This window comes from Varanus komodoensis, unplaced genomic scaffold (genome assembly GCF_004798865.1).
Source record: "Varanus komodoensis strain SLA01 unplaced genomic scaffold, ASM479886v1 scaffold3, whole genome shotgun sequence".
In the NCBI taxonomy this organism is placed as follows: Eukaryota; Metazoa; Chordata; class Lepidosauria; order Squamata; family Varanidae; genus Varanus; species Varanus komodoensis.
This window is the reverse complement of record NW_025335761.1, coordinates 14,398,121-14,408,930: the sequence shown is the minus strand read 5'-3', so window position 1 is coordinate 14,408,930 and position 10,810 is coordinate 14,398,121. Positions and strand designations below refer to the sequence as shown.

Here is a 10,810-nt window from a genome sequence, read left to right as displayed (position 1 = left end):
TACGAACCCTAGGAGTCGCAGCAACACCGCTCAGAATCCACCCTGAATCCAAGCACTTTCGAAAATCACCGGAAATTGAGACCGTGAGCGCCTAAACGCTCTCTCTCTACGTCGTTCGATGAACGGACTCTGTCGCTATTGGCCCAGGCTCGGAAGCCTCGCTCTCCCCATCCTGCCTCGCTTCGCGCCTGCCTTTCTGCCTTGCTGAGCAATTTCTCTGGCGAGAGGGGAGCACAAGGCGTAACAATGCTGGGCTTTCTGGGGTCCGTGCTAGCGCTGTCTGCAACTCTTCCCCTTCTGATATTCCTGGTAGCTCCTTACATCAGGTTGGTGCAGTGGCGGGCTTGAAACGCGTGAGTGGGACTGTAGGGTCACTGTAGGGTTTTAAACTCCTGCGGGGGGAGGACGTGGGTGAAGCGAGCACTTTGCAGAGTGCCTTTCTCAAGGAACTTAATTTTGCGTACTGCTGGTGCTGAAGTAACACGCTATATTACGAGGTTTTAATCGGAATTAAATCTGTTCAGTGCGTCTGTCTTAGCACTCCTCAGACTTCTCCGTTTTGACGAAACCATCTTTGTGTGGCTGGTTTGGCTGTTTCTGCTTTGGCGCATCTGGCTCTACTTGGCAGGGGCTGTCCGGCTGCATGCGCTTTAAAAAGGGTGAGAAGGGGCGGTCGTGGCTGGCACGTTTGTGCTAAACGCAGCCTTTGTACCTCTGACAGGCAGACATTCAACAGATGCAGACGCTCGTGTAATTGAGACACTGCGAAAGGGAGTGTTCCTGTAACTAGAAAATGTATTGTGAAGATGAATCCTCATCAGATCCTAAGTACAAATGAGAGACTTGCAAAGTCTTTTGGAGCTAGTTTGTCTAATTCCCTGAACCAGTTCACAGATTATGACTCTTGAATTTCTTAGAAGAAATATATCCCACAACTAATTAATTATGGCCTAGGAATCCCATTGTCTTTTGTGTGTCTATGGGCTAGATTTTTAAAAATTTGCTGTAAAAATAACTTGTTTTGGAAAGAGGCGCTAAAAATAAATCACATACCCACGGAATACACTGTTAATACTAATTCTACTGACCCCATGTAACCTGCAGTATCTTTTCTCCAAATGTTCCCCAGTCATGCTTGCTTGCTTGCTTGCTTTATTTATTGAAATTATATATTACTCATAGCCCACAGTCTCTGTGAGACTCTTACAATTATTAATGTTATATATGCATTCAATGAATATTCACATTAAATAATAAGACGATAAAACAACGGGATAACAGCACAGGAAATAAGCTAACCCTGTGGCACAGCAGCAGATAATAAACAATATTTGAAATATCATTACAAACCTATGATGATAATTGGAAAATAAAAAGGATTATCACCTGGTGCCAAAAAGAAGGCAAGGATGATACCTGTTCACAGTCATATTGTGGTCATCATTGCCAAATTAAGTCAGCAATAGTTTATTATCTCTGTACTATACAAACTAATTTTCTCATTTTTGTACTGTATAGGAACTTGTGGAAACAGTTCTACCTGCAGGATGGTAATTGTGAAGATACAACTTTGCTTTAAAAAAATCTTTCATGAATCAGCTGGTTAAATGAAAATAAAAATAAAAATGCTGTTTTCACAATTATATCTTTGTTAGTGTTGTTTAAGCACTGCTGTTTCACAATCAAATGAAAGTGAAATTAAACTTGAGTGGCATGGAGCACTTGGTATGGTGACATGCTCCCTATTACAGCCAGCCAACATAGTCGAGAAACTTCTTATATGATGTCCAATTTAGGAAATATTTCTTGCTGTTTTAGTTAGAAAATTCTCCCTTGCAGCTTTGACCACTGCAATTCAGTACAACTAGGTATTAAAAACTAATTGCTCTGTATTATTTTTATTGTGAGCTGGGGTGCAGCTATTAGATTTTTATCTTTTTATTGTGGAAGAGGTCTCTTTGTCCACAGAAAGGGAAAAGAGAGAAGGGAGTGATTATAGTAACCCCCACATCACCCCATGTAGAGAATAGGAACCACGAGGATACTTTTTATCAGTAAAAAAGGGCACTTTAATCAGTAACTCCAAGAAGGTAATAAGTATCAAGGCTGTACAAATATAAGATGGTATGATATGGTGCAATTCTACTTGCCAAGGAGTGTACGGGAATGCAAACATTACAGCTATCTGGATCTGACTGGGAAATAGGTCTTTATCACTTATGGATGCCACCCATATTGCTGTGATGTGCTCATGTATATCCCACTAGGATTGCATCTCAGAGGTGTGGCTTCCATGTGGCAGTGTGTGTGGGTGCTGGGTGATTTACCATAAGTAAAACACAGATTTGATGGGGAGAGCAAGAGTCCCCATCCCATGTGCGGTGAAATCATGACCTCGAGATAGGGTGAGAAAACACTGTGTGAGAAAAATCTGAAGGGGCCCTCAACTTTGAAGCCAAGAGCTGGATTGAAATTATGAGAGACATGAATGGCATAGAATCGTGAATGCCACATCTCAGGACTATAGTACTGGACCTTGTGGATTCAGATTGCATCCAGGTGGATTCTAGCCCTTTACTCATGGCTCATTACTTGTAATATAAGATTTTACAACCTTAAAATACATAATAAATTGTGGAGATCTTTTTGCAATTTCCACAGGGACCTAATAAGCAAAAAGGTTTCTCTCTTAATCCTACCTTTTCCCCAGCAAAAAGATAGAAGTGTATCTTACAAGTTTTTGAAAGAATTATGGAGGTAAATGTGTTTGGAACCACCTGCATCTTGGGGACTAGTGTTGTTAAAGTGCATTGAATTGCTTGGCTTTTAGTAATGGGGATAAGCAGGCAGCACTAGACTGGACTGTATTTAGCATAGAACTAGAGTACCTCATTATTTTAATACTTTAATGTATGACTTCTTGATGTCTCTGATTTTTATAGGAAGTTTATTGCGGGAGGAATGTGCAAATCTACAGCGAAGCTGAATGGAAAAGTCGTAGTGATCACAGGGGCCAACACTGGCATAGGGAAAGAAACAGCCAGAGACCTTGCAGGAAGAGGCAAGTTGTTTATCACCACCCAACAGCAGTTGTCCCCGCTACCCCCGTAACAAGCCTTTGTTAAGGAGAAGGAATTGTACATAAGGCAGCCATTTGTATCAGTCTTCTTCAACCTGGTGTTTACCATTTATTATTGGACTACAACTCCCATCATGGTTAGTGCTTGGGAATGATAGGAGTTGCAGTCCAACATAACTGGAGAGCACCAAGTTGGGGAGGCATCCTGATCTGCATTGAAGATTTAACTTGTTGCTTCTTGTTTTTGAATGCAATAAAAGCATTGCTAGGAGAATATGATTAGGGTTCACCTTCACTAATTTTTTCTAAGGTGTTCTAAATGTTAAAGCAAAAGCTATAGAAATGTCTTTGCCTTTTAGCCATTCAGGCATCAGGATAGCCAGCCTTGTGTCCTCCAGATATTTTTGGCCAACACCTATAATCCTTGATCACTGGCTGAGCTGGCTGGGCCTTTTGTAGTGATTCTGTTTTTAACTTTGCATGTGGACTCGGTTTTCCATCACCATGTGTAGGTGTTCCTGAATGAGCCATTCAGCCACATTTAAGGCTGTAGCAATCAGAATAAAACACAATTGCTTTCTGTGCCATAGTGGCACTGTGCCAGAAAAAGGAGCAGCTTTCTGTTAACTAATTTATCAGCAGTTTGCACTACAGCTTTTCAGCTGAGCTTGTAAATCTGGCCTGATTCTCAGCATAACCCCGGCTGCCAGAGAGCACCAGGTCGCCACCACACAAAGCTCCCTGCTCATGGGCTGTTTTTCCTTCCTTCTGCTCCTCGGTTTTCTCCCTGTCTGATTGTGGCTAATCTTCTGGTCTCCTGAAAAAGTCCACTGACAACAGTTCAACGAGACCAGTCCTTACACCTTATTGTGGCAATCCTTAAAAAACTGCCTGCACCATAGTCCTTCCCAAAATGAAATATTATAGCCTTTTGCTATTAAGCTTAACCACTACTGAGCTGAGAAACAGCAGAATAAATGTTCTTCTGATACACAACTGTACATAACTGTACCAGGGGAAGTCACAGATATAGGTGTGTTTAGTGACTGATTAGCAGAGAAACAGTCAAGGGATGTGAATTGTGACAGGTCCCAAGCACAGCTTTTAACATTCAGAGGAAGGAGATTACATTTGGACAAAGAGAATCTTTTCAGCAGTGTTTGGTGTAACATGAGAGCCTGCAGGAAGCTTGTTCCACTCTTTCCCTGCAATGTCACAATTTACTTAACCGGCTAGCAAGGTGTTCCTGAGTGGATGCCTCATCATCACCTATCGGTATTTTGTAACTCGGAGCCTCAGTGGCAGATCGGCGGCTGTGACGCGTATTTTGGGTGATGGAGCCACAACAGAGGGATTCAAGAGCCACCTGAGGCTCCGGAGCCGTAGGTTGCTGACCCCTGTCTAGGTCTTGCACTGACTTTGATTTCATTCTGTGAGTGGCAGCAGTTCAGTAGCTCTGAACAGTCATTACTGCATTGGGAATTTGGCCCAGCCAGCTGAGTGCCGGATCCACAGACATTTATAAACATGGCTAGAGCCCTAGCAAATGGGTCTGGCCTTGTTCATCCCTATCAATTGCTGCCAAAGTACAAGCAGTGCAGATGGATACAAAGTTGAACAAAGAAAGGAATCAGATGCCCTATATGCTAATAGTGAGCTTATTCTCAAAGTAGTGAAAATGGCATTATACACACGAGGGGAGATACCAAGAGGTTTGGGAAGATTCCAAGGTTTACAAAACTTTTTTAGAAAATTAAGGCGATCAACCCCTAATAGCCCAATGAGGACTGAGCATGCTCAGTGGTCACAGAATTTTGACTGATTTGAGGAAGAAAATTATGGGGGGAGGGAGAATGGATTGGCCTATCTTGGAAGAGAATATGATTGACTGGCACCCTGAACAGAACCACTTCACACTGCAACATTTTGTTGCTGGTCTCTTGTTAATAACCTGTCCACATTCATATTTTTAATCCATTTTCTACTTTTTCTTATTCCAGGAGCTAGAGTCATCCTTGCTTGTAGAGATATGGCAAAAGCAGAAGCAGCAGCCTGTGAAATCAGGAGCACGACAGGAAATGAACAAGTCATTGCTAAGAAGTTAGATTTGGCAGATACAAAGTCTATCCGAGAATTTGCGGAGGATTTCCTGAAAGGTATGCCCAAAGCATATTGTTTATTGTGATCCTATGAGTATCCCTTTTGGGTGAAATGATGCTGATTGGGTGTATACCTGAACATTAAAATAAGATGTGATGAAATGTAGATACAATTTTTGTTTTGTATCATGGACAAGAAGCTACTGTTAGGGCAGAATATGGAGAAACAGAATGGTTTCCTATACACAAAGACATCAGAAAAGGGAATATTTTATCTCCCAATCTGTGTGCAGAACATATCAAAAAGAACTGGGTTAAGATCAGAGGAAAAGGATTGAAAATTGGCGGAAGACACATCAGTAACTGAAGATATGCAGATGATACCATATTCCTGACAGAAAGCAGCAAAGAATTGAAATTACTCCTGATTAAGGTAAAAGAAGAGCATGTAAAAATAGGACTGCAGCCAACACTAAGAAAACAAAAAACAAAACAAAACAAAAAACACCATCATTAAGAAGAATTATGCAAGTTTACTGTCAAAGTCAGCAGTGAAAGCTTTTGTATATTTTGGTTCAATCATTAATTTAGAGAGATCACCAAGAAAGTATGCTTTTGCAAATGGGGTGGCTTATAAGTGATCCAAATAAATAAAAAATAAATTAGAAGAAATTGGAAGGGCAACATTGAAGGAACTAGGAAAGAATATAAATTGTAAAAACTTTACACTGGAGACCAAGATCATCCACACTATTGTATTCCTGGCCACCACGTATAGATGTGAAAGCTGACAGGAAGAAAATTGATGCATTCAGACCATGATGCTGGAGGAGAGCTTTGCAAATACCTTGGACTGACAGAAAGATGAACAAGTGGGTCACAGGTCAAATCAAGCCAGAACATGCCCTAGAAACAAAAATAATACAACACAGGCTGTTGGGTTTTTGGGCAGATCATGGGAAGGCAAGGCTTACTGGAGAAGACAGGAACGCTGGGGAAAGTCAAAGGCAGAAGATAAAGAGGAAGATCACTGAAAAGACGGCTGGATTCCATAGAGGAAACCACAGCCCTGGGTTTACAAGAGCTGAGCAGGGTGGAGGGCACTCATTCACACTGTCACCATTTAAAGATGACTGATGGCACATAACAACAAGAACAGCAACAACTACACCCAGGCCTCTTCTACAACTTGCTGTGCTGTATGTATAGTGTTGCTCTGCCAAGGAAAAATAGAATTGTGGCCTTGTCCAATGGGCTGCTGGCTTAGTAGAGAGAATAAAGGGATCAAGGAAGGCTCTGAAATGAAGCAGTTGAGCTGACAGATGCTGTTTGTGCAGCACTAGAATTTTCTTCCTCTTTAATGTGGTGTCCTGTGTGTTATTTCTTATAGAAGAGAAAGCGCTCCATATCCTCATTAACAATGCAGGGGTTATGCTGTGCCCTTACTCCAAGACTGCCGATGGCTTTGAGATGCATCTGGGAGTCAACCACCTTGGTAAGGTTTAGACACATGGGTTTGATGAATTTTTGACAGGAGTTTGCATTTCAAATTGATGACTCTAGGATAGCTTTCTCTTTTCCCAGGAAGGAAGGAGAAAGGCTCCTTAGGTTCCTAACATTCTTTGGAAGACTTTGAAACACTAATCTACAAACTATTGTGTCAGGAAGATAGGAAAGATCATAGTCTTAATGTGACTATGAAAGAGTCCAGGACAAAGGACACAATGTATGGCACAGAGGAAGCCCTGCTTAGTCAGCACAATCATTTGAAAAGTGCAGTTGGCCAGTCCAGCTACAACAAAGGTGTGGTGTGTTTGTGGTCACTGCTGTGATGTTGGTCAGGATGCAAAAAGCACAGGGTTGTGGTGGGAGGAATGAAATTGGATTTCAGGCTCTTGTTTTCACATGGCTCATTCACATAGTCATCAGTTTTTTGATTGTGGTCACATCTGCACAGCCCTAGCTGCTTTCACTTATTACTGCATATTGATCACTTTTTAAAGTAAGCACTTCATACATGTGAAGATATGCCTGTCCTTCTTAGCTGGATTCAGGCAGAAGAATGTCAGGTGTTTATGTTGCTTATAGTGATGGAACGTTGCGAGTGTCATGCCACTTGACTGCTCAAATGACCAAAATTTGATAAAACATCTTTGTCCCAGCTGGAACACAAAACTGCTTACAGCTTAACACTCGCTGCTTTTGTATGGCTTCCCTGAGGACCACAGCCACTTGACTGCACTGCTCAGTATTAGCCATCCTCTTGGTATACAGGATCTTTAATTTGCCGTCTTTTCTGGTTTAATTTCTTCAAGTGTTAAAATGAGAGTTCTGCTACAGCAAGATGGCTAATATTTGGCTGCTGTGACTTTAAAAAAACTGTCTTCAAAGACCAGCACCTCCTGGTTTAAAATGCCTGAACTCAGTACTCAGAAACATGTTGACATCTGTTTAAACTCATCTTTTGAACACAAATCTGTCAAGCACAGATGAGGTTTTTGGTTGTCTTTCATCTTAAGTAAAGACTGCCTTTTGCATAAAGAACAATATGAAAAGGTTTCCATGTGCAAATCACCTTTGGAAGATGAAAGACCATAAATGTAGCAGAATAGATCCTGCATTAGACTATTATGGGTGCAATTAGTGGGGACCAGATGCTGGCAGAACCAAATGCATCTATCTTTTAAAAAAAAATCCATAGCCTTTATAGCCCATTGGCTTCATTATGTATAACAATATTTCTTTCTGACATTCCCACAAGTGTGGTGCTTAGGGTTGGTCCATTCAGAATATAGAGTTGTAAGTAGACATTAACACGTCATTCTTTTCTTTTTAGGGCACTTTCTTTTAACATTTCTTCTGATAGAACGCCTGAAGCAGTCTTCACCGGCCCGCATTGTGAACGTGTCCTCCCTGGCTCATCACGGCGGGAGGATTCGCTTCCATGATCTTCAGGGTGAGAAGTGCTACAATCGGGGCTTGGCATACTGTCACAGCAAGCTAGCCAATATCTTGTTTACCCGGGAGCTGGCCAGGCGACTGCAAGGTGAGCTGGAAGAACACGAGGCCTTTTGTTGCTGTCTCACATAAAACAGCCTTATACAACTCGCACAGTGGAAAAAAGGGTGGGTCTAGAGTTCAAGCACAGCTTCAGCTGGTACTACTCTGTGAGCCAAAACAGAATTACAAAAGTTGACCTGAACCCACTTGGGCAGAACACAGATTTCTGGATGAAAAGCGAAGGTAAGGGATGCTGGACAAGGGATGCAAGAGCCTTGAATCTGAAATTTTTTGCACACTTATGTGGAATAGAGTCTTGCTGAAGAGCAGGCACTCCATCCAAGTAAATGTGTCTAGGATTGGTCCAAACCAATGGGAGTTTATTTTGGCATTTGAACTTTAACGAAAGGGACCTCGCCCTCCAAACAGTTCCTCAGGGAGAGTAGGGTTGTAACACAAAGCACATGGAATCAAGGTTGTTTTCCACTGTGTATGTGCAGCCATACACAGCTATGACCAACCATCATCCTGTGGAAATGGATTAACAATTTAACAAGAACGAATAATTGCAGCATACACACCCATCAGTAATTTTGTATGAATGCATGAAAAAAGTATGTTGATGTGAGCTCTGATTTTCCAGGTACCAACCAATATCATTTTGTCAGTTGTGATTGAGAGAAACAGCAACAGCTTTGCTTTCGAAGAGGCTGGTATTATTTCTATACCACCCCACAGCTAGAGCTCACAGGGTGGTTTACAACTGATAATTGTAAATATTTTCTGTAACAATTCCTTTCTTGTAGGTACTGGCGTGATTGTAAATGCCTTGCATCCAGGCACAGTCTATTCTGAACTGACCCGTCATTTGTCTATAGTGGATACTTTACGGAAGTGTATACCATTCTTGTTGAAGACACCTGTAGAAGGTGCTCAGACCAGTGTGTATTGTGCGGTGGCAGAGGAGCTGGAGTCAGTCAGTGGGCAGTACTTCAGGTGAGTTGAGCTTTGAGGGCAGGGACCTGATTCAGTTCTCAAGGCAGTATCATTCCAGTGCTACTGGGACCAGTTCTAGCAAGCACACAAGACCTGAAAGTAACTTTCAGATAGCCTCGGCATAGTGTGTTCAGCAAGGTGAACTATGATACAACCACCGCCTATAATCACTTTAGCAATAGAATGCAAAAATGTGGCTAAATTGGAGCTGCATTGTGGATGGATTTGGGTCTCTAAATAGTTTCTCTAATAGCAATGCTTACACCTTCTGTGCCTCTAATTGTAGAACTCACCCAAGGAAGGAGGGCCCCCAGGTCCAAAAGATTAATAACAGTAGCCTGCTGGTATTTTGTATCCATTTTGACAATCCCCATTGGCACTTTAGGACTAGAAGTTCAATTCAGCCCCTCTGGTTAGATTGACATTGATTGTACCATATCTGCAGCAGCCTTGCTTGTTCTGAAGGTAAACGTACATACTCAGGAGCCATATGCATAGCATACCTGTCCACCATGTTCCCAATCAAAGTGGGGATGTGTACCCCAATAGCCTGCTTCCATTGTTGTTGGATCAGGCTGGCTGAAGAACTGCAACACAGTATAAAAGACAAATGACTGTTAAAATCTACAAATGGTGTTTGTGAAGGTAGAATTTAACATCCTGTAGAGGTGCTTGGATAACAGTGAGTGTTCAGAAGTGGAACTAACTATACCTTTGTGAGAAACAGATTCTGCATTTGGAAAAAGGGTAAAATGTTAACTTGCATTAGCAAGTAGGATGGGCCAAGGGATGAAGATGTGCATGTTTCCATTTAGCTTTCTCATTTTTGTTTTTACGTTGTTTTATTGTTTTTGCTATGCTGAGATTTAAATGAAGTTAATGCAGTCCAAAAAATTCCTAACAGAAACATTCTCCTTTACATGACAGTGACTGTAAACCAGCGTATGTATCACCTCAAGGACGCAATGATGAAACAGCAAAGCAGCTCTGGAAAGTCAGCTGTGAACTCTTAGGCATCCTGTGGGACTGAATTATGGGTGAACATTCCTACAGAATTCTTTCCAGGAAAAACAGACCCTGGCCAATCTAAAGGCCAGACATCTTGTGTTTATTTGATACCAATACATTCAAAATTTAATTCAAGACCTTGGAGAGATACAGTCGGGACTTCTTTCATATGTACAACACAACTGTTAAGATGCACTTGTTTCTAATATGTGAACAGACATCCTGATCTTTTTTAACGTGTGTATACATGGATGCTGAAATTTAACCAAAATGCATGCATACATTATGGTCAGTTCCCTCCATTAGAAAACAAGGCCAGTAGCACATTTGAATCCTCCATTTGTTGGACAAATAATTTTTCCCTACTTTAAGTGCTGCACATGCTGTAACACAGCTGTTGCTACAGGAAATAAGATTTTGTGAAACACAAAATTATTATGCAACACACAAACTTGTTTTCCAGGGTGTTGTGATCTTGTTACATAGAAGATTGCTCCACTGGAGACAAGGGAATTTCCTTCTATGAAAATCCGGCTGTAAAACTGCATCTATTTTGACTTGGAGCTTCTGTTTGCCATGAGTACTGCACTTTTGTGGTACATTTGACTAAATAAAATATTTGATGTTT

At 41.5% G+C, this 10,810-nt stretch overlaps 1 protein-coding gene across 1 annotated transcript; it reads left to right on the top strand.

The window, feature by feature from the left end:
• Nucleotides 1–204: 204 nt before the first annotated feature.
• LOC123026447 (retinol dehydrogenase 12-like) lies at nt 205–10,784 on the top strand. Its single transcript, XM_044436110.1, has 7 exons — nt 205–326; nt 2,943–3,061; nt 5,080–5,235; nt 6,569–6,673; nt 8,015–8,224; nt 8,985–9,174; nt 10,102–10,784. Exons 1-7 carry the CDS (start codon nt 247–249, stop codon nt 10,202–10,204), a joined length of 963 nt encoding a protein of 320 aa, XP_044292045.1. The 5' UTR covers nt 205–246; the 3' UTR covers nt 10,205–10,784.
• Nucleotides 10,785–10,810: the final 26 nt, after the last annotated feature.

Coding starts and splice junctions, on each gene's coding strand:
- LOC123026447 (XM_044436110.1), top strand. CDS start 247: ATGCTGGGCTTTCTGGGGTCCGTGCTAGCGCTGTCTGCAACTCTTCCC. Junction 3,062..5,079: donor CAGAGACCTTGCAGGAAGAG/GCAAGTTGTTTA, acceptor TTCTTATTCCAG/GAGCTAGAGTCATCCTTGCT. Junction 5,236..6,568: donor TGCGGAGGATTTCCTGAAAG/GTATGCCCAAAG, acceptor TATTTCTTATAG/AAGAGAAAGCGCTCCATATC.